Source organism: Aythya marila, assembly GCF_965140915.1.
Source record: "Aythya marila genome assembly, chromosome: 3".
Classification (NCBI taxonomy): Eukaryota; Metazoa; Chordata; class Aves; order Anseriformes; family Anatidae; genus Aythya; species Aythya marila.
This window is the reverse complement of record NC_139044.1, coordinates 31,268,352-31,288,971: the sequence shown is the minus strand read 5'-3', so window position 1 is coordinate 31,288,971 and position 20,620 is coordinate 31,268,352. Positions and strand designations below refer to the sequence as shown.

Here is a 20,620-nt window from a genome sequence, read left to right as displayed (position 1 = left end):
TGCAGTATTATATCATCTTTGAGATCCCTACCAATTGTCATAACCAGTAGAATCTGATAAATCTCAAAAATTATCATGGCCAGGAAAAAGGTAAAGGCAGAGGCTGAGAGCAAAAGCAGCAGTCATTAAAGCCTCATTTCCTCATGATACCACCTGAATTATAGTTTGTCAATAAAGAGTTTGTCAGTACTATCAGCGTAAGGAATTCCCCTGCTCGGTTTACAGCATGGACCCACGGACAGTTATGCCAAGGCAGCAGAGGCAGGGCCACTGGAGCACAGAGGCACAAACTCCATAAGGCAACAGGCTAGCAAAAGTTCCTCTTTTCATCAGGCCAGGAACTCAAAAGCCCCCTTTCCCCTTTGGGATTCAAAGCCAGAAGCATTTTAATGCCTAAACTAGGTCAGTCTTTGTTTACACAAAACAGATGAGAAAGGAAGGATCACTCATTCAACTTATTCAGGATCAGACCAAAACACCAGACTACAAAGCACAGAGTAGTATACCATACCTTTCTTTGGGTTTGTTTGTCTTAAAACAAACCAAAAATCTTATCAAAGGTATTCAGAGAACACGCTTCACACAGACATAACCAGGTAGCAAACAACTCCATTCCTTATCAAGCAGATACATTTCTTCCGTGGGAGTTTTGAGAGAGTACTTTGAAATGACCTCAATCTTACTAGGCTATATCCCTCAGAGATACTTTAGGTTCCACCCTGACTTTATCAACTTCCTTAATCCTAGTAATCCATTAGCATTTCTGGGCTACATCTGCTATAGATGCATAGTAAATAACACTGAGGTTTGAGCCCCGGAGAGGACACAAAAACAAAACAAGCAAACAAAAAACACACACCAAAGCAATATCATTAACACAGCTCAAAGTCTTATCCTTTGACGTTCTTCATTTACCTTCAAAGTTTTTTTTTCCCCTCAAAGTCCATAAAGATCCCTTCACTCTTCCTGTAGATGCTTAGCTGAAACCTCTATTACAATTATCCCACTTGACAGTAAGGGGAAAAAAGTTTAAAAAAATAAATCTGCCACAGGAGACCACAAATAAATTAAGACTGCAAAACTAGCTGTAACTTACAGATCTGTGATGGACTTTAATCCAAAAAACTGAAAAGAAAAGGTTTAAGCAAGTTTCACTTCTTGCTCTGTATTCCACAGATTTGAATTCAGCTGTGTAAGGTCTAGCTGTGAAACAAGCATGTAAAAACTACCACGGTGATGAAAAGCAGTGCACGTGTAACCGTGATGTGAAACCACGTTTGATCACTCAGCGATGAGTTTTGTGGACTGCAGCTGTAAAGACATGCTAGGTTTCTGCTAGAAAGCAAAGCTCGCTCTCCCTTGTCAACAAGCTAGCAGCTTTCACAGCAATATTCCCTAGGATCGAGAAGGAAAACAGAGATTGTTGGAATAAATGTGTTGGCAAAGCAATGCCTCACAAGTGAGTAAAAGCCAGACAAAGATTCTTCTGTCTGCAGCTGCCTAAACCAAACCAATTTTAGCTCAGCACATTTAGGCTTTCTTACAGTGAGTGTTCATGCTGCAGTCTACGTGCAGAAAGCTACTGACATTATTGAAACATCAGGGTATCATTGAAAAGAAGCTGGGGATAAGGTATAGTGAAGGTACATCTTTGTCGTAGCTTTCACTTAATCTCCTTGCACATGTTAGCACTGAACAGCTCTGACCAAATTCAGCTGTAGTATAAGGAACTTCCAGAGCACAGTAGTAAGGTAAAGTCCCTAACACAAGGACAATCTCATATGGGACTTAATTAGTTGACAATATTATTTCTTCCCATTTCAGCACCACCCCCTTCCCAAACACACATGCTCCAGTTCAGCCTTTCTTCCGTTCACTTGATATTTTCAGGTACTAGGGAAGACAGGATAAGTTTTTCCTTACTCAGATCTTATTCCAGATTTCTAGTGGCTGCAAATACCATGTTCAGTGACAGTTGCAGTTCAAAGTGACAGCATTTATCTCCTAGTACCTTTGTAGCTTTGGCAGGTGAGTTCCAGGCTCAAGGTGTTTGTCCATCTACCAAGTGTGCCTACTTTGCAACAAGACAAAGCCCTAGCAGCAGGTAGCCAGTTATTCAGGCTGGAAGCTGAAGGCAACGGCTTACACGCAGAGGGTGGGTAAGGACTGGGCACTCAGAGCAGTGACCCAGACTAAAATATATGCTGTAATGCTACAGCAGATGCTGGAGCAGAGTTCAAATCTTTTGAAAAGAAGCAGCATTCAGATCATGATTTTATTTTTATGTCAGATGTGATCTTCCTAGGTAAGGTATACCCACATGCTATAATAGCAAAATAATTTAAAAAACTGTTTAACAATAGTTACTTTATTCTACACTTTGATAAATCATACTAGAACTCTGGATAAGAAACCAGTCACAAGTTTATTTATTTTTAAAGTGTTTGAAGTAGTTTTCTTCAGAAGCATCCAAATCTGCTTTTCAAAATGCATTATTTTTATTTAATTTGTAGAGTCTTGATTCTCATCTTCTAGCCACGCTTCTAAGAAGCATACAAGGGATTGGGATCTCATGTTCCCAACTCTCATAAAACAATTAATACATATTACAGAAAGGCAAAACAGGTTGCTTTTAGCATTACTTTGTCCCCTATTCCTTTCTGCAATGACAACTGAAGAGGGAAAAAAAAAAAACAACTCAGACCTATACACGTAAGTGTGCCAAAGAGCTGGAAGCCCCAGCTCAGATGGCTAGAATGTCAGGCATTTCCTCCACTACAGTATGTGACTGTATCTACTAGCCAAAGGTCAAAAGCACATTTAAGTTTCCAGTATATTTTATTTTTCTATTTATTTATTAAATCAAGAATGTGTTTTCTTTGCCCTTCTAAAATTTCATGCCAGTACCAAACATGTTTAACATTTAAAATATTAATTCATTCATTTATAGAAGCTGAGATTCTGGCATATGTATCTGACAAGTCATTTAAATTCCAGCACCTTAAATTATGTAGATTGGTTTGTCACTATGACAACAATTTTTACATGTCTCTAGAACAAAGTTGATCATACAAAAGTACTATATGTTCTTTTCCCAACAGAAGTTAAAAGTTACTGAAAGCTTTGCTTCATCTGGATAGAAGGGCAGAATTTACTTCTGTTAGCATAAGTTGATATAATATCTATTTCTAGATGAGCCATTTAATGCATGTCATGCACGTTACTTTATGAATGAAGGAGGAAGACTTTGTGGATTTAAATAAGCTTTTTTTTTTTAAAACAAACAAACAAAAAAACTCAAGGGAACCTAGAACAAAATGTAAGAGCATGCACTGGGATTCAGGAGGGGGCAGAGCTATTAATTGTCTACACTGTGGCTAAAAATGCCTGCTTTTTTTTTTTTTTTTTTTTTTTTTTTAATTATTTGTTTGTTTGTTTTTTGAGATCACTCAACCTCAAGGTCAGTGCTTCACCCCAACTACTTGGGTAGAATAATCCATCAGTGACCAGGAGTACAGAAGTGCCAAAAATATATTTGGAGTGAATATACACCCCAGTATTCAGAGTGCAAATATTTTATTTTTAAGTATCCATAGAGGGCACACATGTACCATCTACACTCAAGTTCAGCTTATAAGGATACCAGCTAGAGTACCATTTCATTGCAATGTCACAGGGGAAAGGTATTGAATCGTAAAGAGCCCATTACAATTAGGTAATTTCCTAAACACACATTTGGACTTAGCTTACACTGGGAGATGTACCCCTGCTAATACTCAAGGGTACAGTGAGAAATTTGTAACAGGAACTTATTAAAAAAAACTGCTTTTTTTTTTTTTTTTTTTTTTGGAGGGGGGGGAAGAGAGAGAGAAGGGCAATCAAGCAGCTCTTGCTTACAGTTTTTTTTTTTAAATGGGATTTCAGACAGACAGAGACAGATTGAGGCGGTCATAGCTACAAAAAAAAAAAAAAAAAAGATATTTTTTTTCCCCACACCCCTTTATGAGGGGAGAGGACATAGCATCAAGTAATAAACCAGAGAAGAAAGGTTAGCAGTGGGGAAAAAAAAAAAACAAAACATCATTCCACCCATCCCAATGGGCAGATGAGAGAAGTAGCTAGCCACACATCTGTAGGGATTCTGACGTGAATTTTAATTGTTATAATAGCAGAGCCCTTCTCTGAGGGTATACCTCTATCAGAGAAATTATTACACCCAGGAACATAATGACAGGGCAGTTTCCTGGAAATGTGCTCACAGACAGACCCGATGCGCTATTCAGTTGACATAGAAAGAAATGTAGCCTTTTCAGCAGGATGAAGGAAGAGGAAAAGAAGAAGTCTAAGTCTCCAGTTTGAAATGAGTCACAATGTATAACCAAAATCGACTAACCAACTGAGCAAGTGGTACAAGTATGAAGCACGTCCCCAACACTTCCACTGAATCTTGAAACAAGCTAAAGCTTCTTCCCCCGCAGATCAGCACTGCTGCTGATGGCAGTGCTGAGAGGAACCTTAGCTTGAAGATTGTTAAGGAGGCAGCCAGCTATATCCCAAAAGTGTGATCAGCAATAAAAATTTTGGTAGATTGCATTTACCAACATAAAAATAACAGTGAGGAAAGCAAACCAAGTCCCATGTTAAATAAGTTAATGCACAGAACACTTTAAATATTATTACAACTTTTGGAAAAACAATATTTTTAGTAGGGAAATAGTTTTGTTTTTCTTATTAGACTAATATTAGTTCTATTGCAAATATTAATCATTTGCTTCCTTTCAGAGCAAGATGTTCACATTTGCAAGTTATTTGGTAGAGACACCTATTACTGCATTAATTAGCAAATGCTTTTGTATGGAGGAGGGGGAAGAAGTGCTTCATCTTCGAGCAGTGAATACAGATTAAAAACAAACTCACATTTTTGGAATGTTTAAGTTGAAAAGCATTCACTGAGTTAAACTCTCAAGCATCTTGAAAAGTGCAGCTGGGACAGCTACATGAGTATCCTTGCTCTGCTTAACATCTGCTGGGGCAAAAAGCAAGCTTACTAAGCATCCTATCTGCAGGATGTTCTGATGTAGAGCCAATGGCAGTTTTCTGGAAACACTACTCTTACTTGTCTCCTTTCCTCTCCTACCGTCCATCCTCTACAAAGGATCATTCACCTTTCCTAAAGTTTTTTCCAGAAATAAACCGGTTCTTAGGACCTTGCTTAAACTCTTGTTTGTATCCCTACATCTTGTCACAGACAAGCAGTTTTGCAGGTAACTTTAATCTATTGCACATACTTTGTTTCACACCGTCGAAACTGCACAGTGTGCGTGTGGGGGGAGAGGTTGTGTCGTCATCCCCGTCCCCCCTTCTTCTTTAAAAAGAATAACCTTCACAAAATAACTCAAGGCTTAAGATTGGAAATTGGGAACTGAAATGGCTTGTCACCTTGATATGCATCTATTCAGAACTTACAAGGGTTCTGAGACAGATCTTTAAGAAAGAAAGAAAAAAAGGAAAGGGACAACTATGAAGTCTACTGAAGTGATCAAAAAAAAAGCTGTTATTTCCCTCCAAAGTGTTTCCTTCTATTTATAGTGACATAACCATTGTATTAAAATTGTCTTAATGACCAGTCACTGATAGCGCAATCACTGGCTGTGTTCATCTAACACTCACTCATCTCTACTGGCATCAACACCACACATAAGCAAACAAGCCTTGCCCTGTCAGAACAAGACCTGTGACCCAGCACAAGCACCACAGGAATATAGCTTCCTGCTGGCATGCAACGTTAGCCTGATGTTTACACACAGTTTAATTCCAGATCTTTGCTCAGGTCTCTTCTGTCACGTGTAGATAACTTCCGATCATTAGAATCAACACTGTACCTGGAAGTTTGTGTTTCTGTACTGTGTCACTGTACCTGTTTGTGCTAAGAGTCACCTGCTCCATTTGCACCCTTCCCCAACTTAAACAGGGATTAAGGTTTCATTAAAACCTGTAACTTGCCACTGCAGTAAAGATGGATGTCGTTCAGCACAGCCTACATGCCAACAGGGGAAAGAACATTTAGAAGGCACTGAAAGCAAGATCCTACCAGCTATAAGACACCTGTTCTGTTCTTTTTCTTAGAGAGGGTCCAGGTACAATCTATTACTTTGTATTCAGTTTCAGATGAAAGCAGTAAGCATCTGAAGCAGAAAAAGGTAAGACAAAGAAGTATTTGTCTCCAGGAACAGTGCTTTGACCATCAACAACTGATTGCTAGCTTTGTAGGATGCTGTTATCACACAGACCTAACTCAGGGCCTACAGTTAATGTTACACTTTGTTCACAGTAATCATGGGAGCTGCAAGTCTGAAGGAAACTTAAGTGTTAGAAAATGATGATCCAGTATCTTTTCCATAAATGTTATATACTCAAGGGATTTGGATGTGCAAGAAGGAAAGGCAAGAGTGGCATCTGCACAATAACCCAGACAAACAAGTGTAGCACAAGGAAAATAAGTTCAGTTCCTACACAGCAGAAACACTTACAAAAAGTGGAAAAGAAAAAAAAAGAAATTTAAAGTTACAGCATACAATAAGACATATCCACAGTGATAGCACTCCTCTTTTTTCTTCCCCCCTTTTTTTTTTTTTTCTTCAATCTTCCCTCCTAACAGTCTCTGCAATACACTGTTTCCCCATTAATATGAACAGCATTATTTAAAATTAGGCTTAGTTAGAATATAAGTATCCAGACATCAATACGGAAATATGAAAGCCAGTTTCTGCTTTTGGTATGTTTCTCAATCTTCTGTAAAGTTTTCTTAATGTTAGCTTGAAATTTTGTGGAACAGATGTTGTGTCACAACTCATTAAAAATAGGCCAAGGTTAAAAAAAAAATTCAATATATTAGGAAAAGATTATAATTCCTTGATCAGGGAGCAGTTATGAGGAGTTAGAGTCGAGAAAAGTGAGAAGTCCTGCAAATTTAAACTGTTCAGTTATGCTGTTAAGTCAGCTGCACTGCCAGATGTCCCGCTTTCACGAGACCCCTCATGAGTTCATTTAGTTCTCCCCCCCTTTTGTTCTTTTTTGTGTGGAGAGGGAGGGTTTTTTGTTTGTTTTTTAAATATTCACTTTTTTAATCAGCATTCCCAATCTGTATCATTTCCACATCAAATGATTTTTTCCTCCTGTATCTGTGCATTCAGAAAGAAATGTATGGTGCTATTTTCCTCCATATTTTATGAGAAATTTTGCCTTCAGATGCATTTACTTGGCTCTCAAGCACATTCAAGGGTAAAATCTGGACCTCTGCCACAATCACATTCCTTATTGCAAATACATGCCAATCTTCAAAGTTCAGTTATTTGAGCAAAAACATACGTTAATTGTTATGTGAGGGGAGTGGAAAGTGCATCTGATTAAGCACATTTGAAAGTATTTTGCTCCCCTCCTTGCCTGATAATTCAGCATAAAGCTGGATTTACTGTTCTAGTTTTTCAACGCAGCATCAGACATTAAGACCACACAAGTGAAGTTTAACACAAAATCAGATTTAACAAGCAAACAAGCATTTAGAACGAAATTACCTTCTCATATTTGGTATTCCAAGACTGGTCTGACAGGTACTGCAACATTTGCCAGTATAAAGTTATTCAGTTACATGTAAAAAAATAATGGAATGCAAGGAGTATGTTGCAATAAAACAGCTTAAAAGACACCAGCAACTTTAAAGCCTTTTCCTTTCACCTATGAAGGACAGCAGTGAATGGCTTGGGAAGGTGCAAGCCAAGTAACTAAGAAGCAACTGTCTTAAAGTATGAGTTTCAATGCCAATATCAGCAGATTTTACATGCACAGATGCAAATGGTGTTCTTTTACTGAAAGTGTTAACCACATCTTCCATCAAAAAACTGCACAATTTTTATTCTCTACATATTCTGAGAAGAGACTGGGTTTAACTCTTCATGTAAAATAAGTAAGTGGTAGAGTACAAAATGATAAAGAAAGTCAATTTGTCTCCCCTCTTTGAGGGGAACTTTACATTAACATAACTTAAAAAAATACTTTTCCTATCACAGGTGGCTGTTATGCTCTCTGTAGTACTCAACAACACCTCTGACTTTGGCTAATATCAGGTAGTGATGTGACACAAACACATACTGCCGTCAAACAGTTTTGAAGAAAAAGGCTAATACCAGGAAATTTCTCCTCTTTGAAGCAATGGGCAGTCTGACATTTTCAGTCAATCCAGTTGAAGAGATCCAAACCTAAAGCACCACCCAACTATTGCAAGACTAGATGCCTTTGACCTGTGACTTCCCCACACACACACTACTCAGAGGAAGAGAAAGCCGCTGCTTCAGTAGCGAACATTCTTTAGAGAGCAAATTATCACTCCCAAAGAATTGCCACTTCCTTTGAGTGGGAAAAAGGGCAAGGCACGTTCCCTTTCCATGGGCAGTACACAGGAACACAGATTCTGAACTGCTCTGGCAGAAGAGAAGGAACAGGTTCAAGAACATCCTCAAGTTCCTGGACTATCTAAACTTCTGCCATAGCCTGGCAGAGAGGGAGAAAAAGATCCCATACAGTCTTTGAAACTGCTGAGACTAAATCACTTCAGACTGACTTCCTAGTGGCTCTTTGTATGTTCTATACAAGATTTCAAGACAACTGGTCTGACACTACACAGCAAGCTTTCAATGCTACAATACCTACCAATGCTCTACAAAAGTATACTGAATAAAATTACCTCTTTCTCCCCATCCCTACTCCCGATCACACAGAAAAACCCAAAAGAACTGCCTCTTCTACACTACCTACAGTTAACTCTTAGCAGACTCTTAACCACTCTTGGGGCTGCACGAGCCAGTCGATGCAGCTTATTGGACTTCTGCCTGTGCCTCAGCAGACAGATGGCATTCTCTGTACTTTTTGTCTGCTGGTCATATTTTCCACAATCCACTCCAGTGGTCTAAGCTCAACTAAGCTGCCGTCATTATTAGTCCCTTGAATAAAAACAAGCTTTCTAAGCTCAAGAACACAGGATTTCCTTAACTATATCAGAGCAGGCACTCATCAGGACAATAACCAACCACAAAAGCATTTTAAACCAGCCACAACAAACAACATGAATCTATTATTTAATTATGTGATAGCTTTTCCAGAAGTTTCTTTCTAACACAAAGTGTGTGCATTTCCTCATAACGGGATGATTCATGACCTCTATCAAACCTTTCATACAAGAAGTCCATGCAGAGAAGGCACCCTGGTAATGGGATTGGGAGACATCTATGGCATAAATGGGCTTTCTGCTATATGATACTGTATTCGAGTAGAAAGCCTTTGAACAGTTGCAGTATATCTACACTAAGGGATCAGTTGTCAGTAACTAAGTTCAATAACAGAACCAGTTATTTCACATGTATTCAATCCTACCTTTCTTAGGAAAACAAGGGCATGGAGTGGGTATAAAATCTTTCTTCAGTACCTGCATTATTGAGAACCTATATTATCCTCTCAGGACTTCCTTGCAAATGACTATCAGGACCCTTAGAGAAGTTACATGCATACACTAGAGATTAAAAAGACTCTCCCTATTTATAGGTTCCTCCAGTTCAGGACAGAGCAAGTCTTTGGGAGACAGAACAAAGATCATGTTTTTTTGGTCTTGTCAGTGACATTCAAAAAACATGAGGTTAGAGCCCATACAGTCTAATTTGGGGAAGGAAGGACAGATGCACAAACCACACCTGGCACGTGAGACAACTTCAAGTGAGTTGAAGGTGCAGAGTATGAAATAGGTAGGCAAAGAGAGCAAGAAGAGAAGGCAGGGCAAGATGAATAGAGAAAGTAATATGAGGAGCCCAGGAAGGCAGGCAAACACGAGCTGATAGGGAAAAAAAATATTCTGTGTAAAGCAAATGGGAAAACTTTGTGTTAGCTGAGTAAGCAAGCTACAACTGACAGCAAGCCCAGAAGGGAAGACCACACACAGGCTGAAAAGCTTAAGTAAGAGACAAACTAGATTAAAAGAAAAAGACAACTATAGGAGGCATTTGAAAAGGAGAGTGCAAGTACAGAAGATACAAGAAACCAAAGTACATGAAGGAGAACCGACTCTTTAGCACATACCCTTTCATATCTGGAAATAGAACTCCTGATTTTGGCTCACTGCTTGTTAGTTGCCAGAAAGTATTTATGGTCAGATTCCACATATGCAGGCAAAGTAAGCTTTAGTTAGCTGGACAGGTTGATAGAACTGGCAACTGCACGTGAGCCCCTGCGTCTCCTGTGCATGAACCTGCACACGTTTAGTGCCACTGAAACAGCTTAACTACAACCTTTTTTTCCTTCAAAAAAAAAAAAAAAAAAGGCCTCCCTCCCCAAAAGCCACAGAACTAAACTTTAGTTGGAACAAACAAGTCACATTGACTGAGCACTGGCCTCTGTGATGCCATTACGTCAACTGTGTAGAAAGATGAAAAAAAGGTCCTCCATTAAATGAATTCATACAGCCCAAGATTAAAGTTGCACAACAATGAGAGAGTTAATGAAGTTACTTGATGCAGAGTTTATCTACGTCATTATATACTTCTTATTTCCTTGGTTCGAATTTGTTGAATATTCTGTAAAATTCTAGATGTTTTTCAACTGTTTTGAAGAGCAGTACTACCAATAAAGTAAGTTCACTTGATAGGACCTTCTTCTTTTCTTGCCCACCCTGATCATCTTCAGAATTGGAAAAATTACTATAACAGTTCTCCGCTCAGCAGGAAGGGGTTAAGAATCTACCCTTGCTTCAACAGTGTTATGGATGCTTATCAACATTTGTTATAAGCTTGGGTAGCACATTAAAAACCTTGCAGAATGATGTATGTCACTGAACAACACAAACCATTCTTAGCTGCTTAGTAAGTATCCAGAATCCGCATGGAAGGAAGTAGCTGCTTAGCTGGTACTTTTCTTCTGTAAGATCTTTTTCAGAAACTGTATGGTGTATCATTCAGGTCCTCAACTTTTATCTTCTTAATCACACCATATCTTTAATTATCCAAACAAAGTGTGGTGAAGAGAGGGAAGTTAGACTTCAAATACTTAGTCTCAGTTTGTGGCAGACTATTAATTATGGTATTTCAACACTTAAGTGACCGGTTTCATATCCTCCTGCTGTTATCTTTAGCAGAGAAGCCAGAGGAGTGAAGTATACATCAGAATATTGGATTCCAAGAAAATCTTAGACATACTTCGGCAATTTTATGAATCCCTTTTTGCATGGCCCTACAGTTTAAAGCTCGGTTTGCCTTGAAGGAACTTAGATAAGATTGCTCCATTTTCAAATGCTCAGAGAGCTCTCTGGTTTGTACACTACCTAAGCCATATTTCAAGTTGACTTTCCCAATAGCCAAATTCAACTTCTAGACTATGAACTTGAAAAGCCTGAAAGCCTGAAGCACTCAAACAGCAGATACCACCTCAAGTATTCTGCTTACCAAAAATACCTGAGGCACATACAAGGGGAAAAAAAAATTATTCCTCTTTTCCATTAGCTTAGGTGTAGGACAAAGAATACATTTTAAACACAAAGACTAGAAGATACACCAGAAGAAACACACTCCATAAGCAGCTAGCATTCATTTCTTAATCCTAGCATAAGAACCATGCTGTCATGTTCCCCAGTTAGTATCTTTGTGTGCATATTTGCAGAAAAAAATTTACACACAGTAGGCAAGAAAGAAACAAGAGGTTCCTGAGGGCAAGCCCCTCAAGAAATCAACCTGCTCTATTTATGACATTCCACGAACTAAATCAATTTCTTCAGTATCTGCAAAAAAAAAAAAAAAAAAAAAAAAGGCCAAAGACACCTGCAGCAGACTCTATTGGCAAGTTAAACACTCAATGAATTGTCACAACAATAAATATTCAGCAATAAATATTCAACAATAAATATTCTGAACTGCTACAGAATTAATCACACACTCACAAGTAAGAAGGGAACTGGTTAGTAGGGTTACTTAAGAACCCATATATGCTGCTGCCCTCTACTTCAGCAACAACAGAAGGCCAACATTATTCGCGCCTCTCTTGTTCCTTTTCAAACACAAGTCACACCGAACAAAAACAACACAAAAAGCATTTGGACCCCTTTAGGGATCAACATCATGAATTATGACAAATGACTATACTTCTGCCAGCTACATTTTCTTACAAGTGCTCCTTATCAAAAAAAGGAACCTTGATAAATGACATCAGATCACACTCCCTTAACTCAGAGAAGATAGCAACTTTAAATATGGCTAGTATCCTTAGAAATATGTTACTTTTGCATATGACTTTCAACGTTGATTTAGAGTAGACTAATTAAGTGGGTTCAAACTACTAATCAGCTTTTGCGTGTTTCCAGACACATTGGGAAATAAGCAGTAATTACAGTATCACAAAAAGGACGTGAGATCAGACCTTTGACAGCTGCTCAAAATCCTAAAAGTACACCACGTGAATTTCATTACAACTGGATATGTTTGAGCCACTTCATTTTCAGTTCAGCCATAAGCAACAATCAGACATGTACATGTGCAGAAGCATAGATATACGTGACCTAATACAAATCAAAGGAACAAGGAAACTGAGAAGTACTAGCAATAAATACTATACTAGGTAAACCTAAATAAAATAGCAACTCATGCCTTCAAGTAAGAAAAGATACAAGTATAATGAACAACTTCTACTCCTCTTTTTACTCCTTTGCTATTAAAACCCCTTGCACTTTTCCATGCTTCAATTGGTTGTATCAATACTTCCAAAGAGAGTTCTCCCACACTACCTTACAGCTCAAGATCCACAAAGATAGCTACCACAAACTGTACACTCACGTACAGAATGGCTTCAGACTTAAAACTGAAGTTCTCTCTTTCTTTAAAACATATAATTGCTTTCTGAAATGTAGAAGGCCACAGATACCTGAAACTAACCGAGTCATTCTAAAAAATATTAACCTGATTCTAACTTTTAATAAAAGGCACAGAAAAATTAACTTGGAATTACTGAAGACAAGTGCTTACCTTCAATCCTTTTTAAGGCTGACAGGCAAGTATCCCGGCTTGGAAATTCAAATGGATTATTACAGGTCCGAATGGTGTCACATTCACATTTCCCATTGATTATGTTACAACCTGTTATAAGGTTTTCGTTGCATGGTTCAAATCCAAGGAGCTGATCATCATCCCAGTTTTCATCTAAAATAAACAAGCAAATAAATTCAGTATTGATTTCAGTTACAGTATAAAAATTCAGCTGCTTTCGGGTTGGGTACAATTTACTTCAAATTCAACATTGAGCTAAACAAGATAGGTTCAAAAATAAGAGATTAATCTAAACTATGGGATTTGCCAAATATCTTGCTTTGCAGCTGTTCTATTGCCCATTTTGCTATAGTTACTGGCATTGTTTACTTCCATCTGTATGAAAAACTATCATGTCTTGGGGAAAAGCATAGCTGTAGTACAAATGAGTGCTATTCTAACCAAAATAACTTCTGCAGATACTCGAAGTTATATTTATCATGGAAGTGAGAACACTGGAGAGAACCTGCAGCTGTTACACAAGTCAAAACTGAGTCAGAAAGAGGGCATAATTAAACACAGTTTAAAAATGCACCACAGAATTCACTCTAGAGTGAAAACTTTTCACTACACAAGTGCTGCAAGATGCCAGGCCTTTGATACTGTAATATGACCAAAAGTGAGTTTCCCAGCACTCCTGGAAGAGCATTATCACTCTAGGAGATCTGCTCAATCACATCATGCTCCTTGCTGTCAAGTTGCAGGGGGGTAGCTAGGCTAGAATGAGTCTGTTCAAACAATTCTGCTACTTTTGATTCAGTCCAGTAAACACGTGCAACTCCCATGTTCCCACTGTGCAATGTTCTCTGGTTAGAGGGATACATGCAACGAGATTTTTTCCCCCCTTTCCAGAAGGGAGAAGTCTCTCTTCTGAGAAAGAGAGAACCGTATCTAGGGTTCCACCGCAAGTGCAAGTTCCACAAAGTCTCAGCTTCCTTAGATCAATTGCACAGACAGCAACATCCCACAGACTCCAACATTTAAGCAAGATACACGCTTTTATGCAGGATTGAATAAAATAAGCCAGACATTACGTATTTTTTGCTATGGAGTGCCAGATCATTTTCCAACCTGGCCAGTCCACCAAATCAAATGCTACAAAACAGAGATGCTCTGAAACTTTTACTAATGACAAAAGGAACAAAACTACTTTCCATCTTTACATTAATCTATATTCCCCTGCAGCTTTCATCTTGTGAAAACATCTAATAGTTCACCCCAGTTTTATATATCCTCAACATACAAGTTTTCAATATGCATTCTGCTAAAAAGCAAGCAAACAAAAAGACTTTCAAAAGGTTAAAACATCTTCCAACTACAAAGTTTTGTTACTGTTGCTCAGGTTTGTTTAAAAAAAAAAAAAAAAAAAAGATAGCGACTGAAGCAGACAGTCTACAAACATTCCCTGCTCTTAAGATGCGGGGTTTCTAATGCTGAAATGGAGTTTGGAGAAGTAAATGAGGGAACAAAACCCTACAAGCACTGATAAGACAACCCTTATAGAGACCCCCTCCATCTTAGGAGAGGAGGGGCAAACACCCCATCCATTGCTTAAGTGAGCGAGCTGCGTGGTACCAAGTGCGCTCACAGACAGATGGGCTGCCACGTTTCCAGGCAGAACACATCAGATCTCAACCACTGGTGTGCATGGAAAGCAGATACCCAAATGTACTCGAGCCACCCCACCCACAGGCACACTGACTAGGCTGGCCATTTGATTGACCTCAGGGCACAGCGGCTACCTCTGGACCAGGTGCTGATCCCCAGGCACACAATCAGCCACACAATACTGACCCTGCCAGCAATAACAGGGAAGGAGGCATTAATTCTTGTCATATCTGCATTTAGGTATTGTTCAAAAGGAACACAGGTCCTCAGTTGACTCATGTCCCCTTCCCAGTCAGTCCTACTGACAGGAAGAAAAGAAGAAAGAAGAGTTATGATGTTAACAGATCATGAAGCAGCTCTTAGTCTGAGATATTCAACAAGCCTCACCTTGGAGAGAGCGTCAGAAGCTGCTCTCCAATACAGGAGGTCACAGCCAAACACAAACTGCTTTGTCACCTGTCTGACACTGAATGCAGCCTAAAAATTGACAGCAAATAAAATGTGCACGCTGATGCTGATGTGCAAATCCTTTCCACTCATGGAAACATGCAGTATATCAGTTAATCTGCAATTTTCCCTGTTTGGGTGAAGAAAAAAACAGCACCTGGAAAGAGCTTACCAGTTAAGGTAAGCCCAGTTTGTGACCTGGAGAGGCCATCTCTCACAGGTATGTTTCTTCCCCTGCAACCAGCTGCTTGTTTTCTGTCAGCAGAGCACCTTGCTGACAAGAACACCGAATAAACAACAAAAACAATTTTAGATATGAAGAAGGGAGCCTCCATGGGAACCTTATGGCCGTTTTACTCCATAAAAATAGCAGAGGAAGAATAGTCATTAACCCCAGGAAGTAATTTATTTATTAAGTTGACCCATCATCCCATAGAGCAACTGTACCAATAAGAGTCAAAGGAAGTGGAGAAGTTCCTGAAGAGAAACTATTAACATTCTTTCAAGGGAAGATGAAGCTTCAGTAATTTTTGGGACACTTTCATGGTTAGGAGGCCATGCAAGCACAGTGAAAAAAATTCCCTGAGAATTCTGAGAACAATAATACATCCTGTTTTTGAGAAGCCGGAATACAGCCTGGACACTGTGTATGTTACAAATCACGGCAGTAACCCACGTAACAACAAGAACAAAAGTGGCAATAGCTGCGCTCTAAGACTCAGCGTGCCAAATTCCATAGCCACAGGAACCATGGCTTGATCCTTAGCAGTTTTAAGAAACAGACGGGCTCCATTTGTTTGCAGAATCATTCCTTGTTTCTGATGCACAGGATCTCTGCCCCTGTCTGCAGCCCAGACCCAAAGAAGAGAACAGCCACCCTCACCTGTGTGGCTGGGCAATAGCCCTCAGCTCCTGGAGCTGTGCTCTCCCATCAGGCTCTGGAAACAAGCTCAGTGCAGATGGACAGGGCACACAGACCGTGATGACAGCACACTTTCTTTTTTTCCTCCAGAGCTCCAATTGACAGCATTTGTGTTTTTTTTTTTGTTTGTTTGTTTGTTTTCTACCCTGCAGCATTTCGGCACTGGACTTTTGAGGTTGACAGATCAGCAGAAGCTGCAAGCAGCAGGGCTTCTCTCAAATAAGAGCTGCTTGTCCCATGCGAGGTTGAGGTGGGACCCACCTAGAGTGGAAAGCAGAGCCCTGCCTTACTCACAGATGAATACTTTGACACAGACATACCACACACCCCATTACTATCCACAGTAGTGCCTGCTTTCCATTGCAAGACATCGTTTGACATCTTATCTGCCACCTCTCACCATCATTTTCAGATGGGAGTGGAAAAGGACACACAGTGTTTGGCCCAGTACTCGGGTGTACCTAAGTCAATATCACACCCCTCAAAAGCAATCTCAACAGTAATTAAGATGATGGAAGAGAAATCCCTCGGGAATACTTGCAGACAGCTTGTCTGATATAATGAATCTTGAACCAAGGTATTTTTTGGTACTGCAAGTGAATATTAAAAAGTTGCTTTCAAATAGGATTAATGCAAAACCAGCTCTAGCCCAGAGATCTTTTGCCAAACTGCTTTTCACACATTTCAGAAACATGATTCCCATCAATGAAGCAGCAAACATGTAAGGAAAAGAAAGAAGAAAGATAGTTTTTGTTTAGTAAATCTAGTGTGATTTTTAACACAGGCTTAAAGACTCCTTTTTCTAATTGATTTTTAAAGGTTCCGTTGCATGATTCCTTGTTTACCAGTTAAAGTAAACTCTCACAAGTCACGCTAATACAGGCAGAACAAAACTTAGAATAAAAACGTGTAACCATATGAAAACACTTGAATAAGCTAGAAGGGATGAATCCAGTGTCTCACTTTGATTCCAACCTTTAGTTACTGATGTGAAAGTATCTGATACTGTTTGATGCAGACATATGGTGGTCCATCACAGAATGCTTCTTCCTTCACATGTCACCAGTATTTCAACTGATACAAAAATACATCTTCAATAGTCTACCCACCATGATTCACATAACCTAGGCCCTATTTCCAAAGTCATTGTGTCCTGCAGGCTATTCAAAGAAACCAAACCTGTACATGCTGATGATTTTAAATCCTGGGACAATTCATGAACAATCCTAGACTGCTGCATGCATTTTCCTGAGTTCTGTTTAATCTCCTCTGCAAATTCCTTTTCATGCATACCTCTCAAAAATCTGGATTATATGAAAGAAGAAACTAAGATACAACCATTTGTGAATGCTTTACTTCTCCACTTGGTTTAAGTCTCTAGCAGGGTTAACAAAACCCAAGAGTTTCTCAAGCCTTGGTATGTATATCCAGTCCACTAGCTGACCTCTAAGACACATAACAATAAAAAATAATAATAATAAAAAAAATAAAACAAGTGTTTAACATTCTTGAGTCTTTAGAAACAATCCAGCTGAAAAGCAGCCCAAAAGTAAATGGTTGTTTTTCATCCAGACTGATCTTAGTTTAGCTGCAATTTCCACCACCTCATTGTGCTGGCATGGTCAGGTAGGGGCAGGAAAAAAAAAAAAAAAAAAAAGGAAGTGGGCCAGTCTTTTTAGCAATTAAGTTTACACTGGACTGCTGCTATACAGTCACTCATCCATCTTTTACACACATGCCTAAAGGCAGTTCAAAGGCCTGAAGCAGTCTGATAACCACAGCTTGAAAGTCACTCTTTCAGGTCATTTCCATCTACATGTTCCTCATGCTTTCCAACTCATTCAGGCAAACTCTCTTTTCAGACATTGTAGTTCTGTGTTTACTCAGACCAGAGTAAGTCTTGGACATAACACATCTTGAATTCTTCCAAGAGTGCTCTCATAACATAAGGAAGCCATAGGAGGGGAGGAATCATTAATTCCAAACCTTTTTTATTTTCTTCCATCATTCTTATATTTGCTTCCTGCAAAGCAAACAACCTAAGTGCAGCTCTGGGTCGCTGAACTCCCAAGTCCTGTCTTGTGTGCTTCTATGGTAGCGAGGAGAATTAAGGCATTAACAAGTTGAGTAAGAGTAAGCAAGCAGTATTCCGTGACTTCTTCCATGCCAAACCCTCCATACAGGGGCTCACAGCACTGCAACATAGCACCTGTTTGCAGAATACAGGTTTATTCATATTTTCCCCCACAAGACTGCCCTCATTCTTGAGGAGCTTGTAGACCTTAGGACAAGGAGCTGTTATCAGACAAATGTGGTATGAATCATGGTGCACGATACAGATACAGGGCTCACATCTTGGCGTTGGTAGAATTAGAAGATTCAGAAGGAAGTCTGTGAAAAAAAACACTTGAAAAAAATTAATCAACTGTAAGATCATAAAGTTCAAGTGAGTCAGTAGCTAGAATATACTGCTCAGACTAACATCTGTTTCCAGAAATATGCAGCTACTAACTTGGAGCCTTGTTTCTAAGGTACACAGTAGCTCACTATAGCTGCACTCATTGTCCACATGTGAGGAAGAACATCTTGAAACTGCTGCAATTAGAAATATAAGGAAAGACCCTTTTAGAGGCTTCTTCTCCATTCCCTTAACATTTGATTTCCCTCCCTTCAAGTTTCAGTTACTTCTGGCTGTTACAGGATCTTCTCTTTCATTCCTCCTCTTCCTTTCTGGACATTTACTGAATGTTAGCAATTATTTGGAAAGCCATATACTGTTCTCCTTTACAGCTTATAAAGATAATGCACCACCTCAGAACAGCAATCTACACACTAGAATTGTCACTAAAGCAACACTGTTGAGAACTCACGAAAACATTATATTTGTAATAATCCTAAATTACAATCAGGGAGGGGTAGGGCACTACACATACCGAGTGAACTCACATTCTTTACATTTAACCATAGCATGTTACTTAACTATTTCTGCCTTTTTGAAGCACAATGGGTAAGTTCTTAAAACACTGAAAGAAGAAGGAGACCATCAGACACATTGCCAATCTGAAAAAGTAAGTCTGAGTCACATCTTACAGACTTCTTGTATCCTTTTAAGACCTGCATTTGAAAGAGAGCGAACACATTTCATAGAGACACAGATGTGATCCTTCCTGAGACATCGACTGTCCCCTGGGAAAAGGAGGGGGAACATGCCAAAAGCTTCTCTTTCAAATCTGATCCAAGTTCTGAGCCCCCATCACTCCAGCACACTGTTACACAGAAGTATTTGGAATCAGTGGTATTCATTAGGATGGTATGAGGCTCTGAAAGCATTCTACAGATTTTCTAAAATAAAATAAAAAAAGGAAATACTTCTTGCCAGTAGGCTTTGGCTTCACTTTGAACAGGAAAAAAGAACGATGGAAAGGAAATTCATGTTTTGGAGGAGCTGAACAATAGAAGTGACTAATCACCACTAAAGAATGCTTGAAACCCAGCCCCAAACCTTGAAAAGCAGAAGGAAAGGCTAGCCTTGAAGTGAATTTGTGCTTATGTACTGGCGGCAGTCCTCTCCCATCTCGCAGCTTGTTCCTTCAATGAAATCATGAGTCAGGGACCACAGCCGACACCATTCTGTGGTAAGACACAGCTAACAGTTTTATGATAAAGCAGTTTTTCCACCTTTTAGAAGGGCCTACTTTTCAAGATCAAATCTTCCTGTGGAATGTGTGTTAGCACAAAAGGGCTTTGTAGGTTCCCGATAAAACTTCTGGCCAAACCTAGAGAAAGAAACCATACGACAACATTCAGACAGTTCAGGAACACAATACACATAAGGCTTGTCCCAAGTGTGAGTGCCTGATTTATCCTGTTCGAACTAGAACTTGTATCTCAAGTGAGCAAATCCCCAGTACAGTGAAAAAGATTTTCACTGCAGCAGCTCTCCACGTGTCTCAAGGCAGTTATTTCATCCTGAAGAATGCAGAAAGTATTTACGCAAACCAGCTTTCCACTCAGTTATCAGAAACTCCACAGAAGCCATGAGGAAAGGAAATAAATAAATGGAAGTGTTAAGTAAAGCATACAATTTGGCCAATTATTTTAGTTTTTAAGTTTTTCCCTTGTCTGTAGTGCCTACAATGTTTCAGACCTCCAGGTACCCTGTGCTTTAAAAAGCAAAGAAAAAAAAAAAAAAAAGAACCACAGACCTTCACTATTTGTGCTCCCCCTCCAAAAAAAAAAAAAAAAAAAAAAAAGATTGAATTTTGATATTTCCATCAGCTTCTGCCCCAAAGACGGCCTGAAATGATGAAGAATTAAAGCTGTGAGATTTGACTCCTAGACATTTATGTACCTGAGAAAGAGACCTGCAAATTATTTATTTTAGTCTTATGGACAGAACTACAACTTGTTTGTAAACAGTTGACTGAAAACACTACAGTGTACTAGGGCTTAATCTATCAGACAGAGCCTCTGCCAGTACTCCTCTGATTAGGGTGAGCATGGATAGCAATGTTTCAGCTGTCCTAGCAGATTT

At 39.2% G+C, this 20,620-nt stretch overlaps 1 protein-coding gene across 2 annotated transcripts in view; it reads right to left on the bottom strand.

Moving 5' to 3' along the window:
* CRIM1 (cysteine rich transmembrane BMP regulator 1) overlaps positions 1 to 20,620 on the bottom strand; it is a 180,265-nt gene that overhangs the window by 151,253 nt on the left and 8,392 nt on the right. For both annotated transcript variants that reach the window (XM_082757788.1, XM_082757787.1), the window contains exon 2: positions 13,050 to 13,223. In XM_082757788.1, coding sequence (XP_082613914.1) covers positions 13,050 to 13,223 — 174 coding nt within the window. The remainder of the gene's footprint in view (positions 1 to 13,049; positions 13,224 to 20,620) is intronic.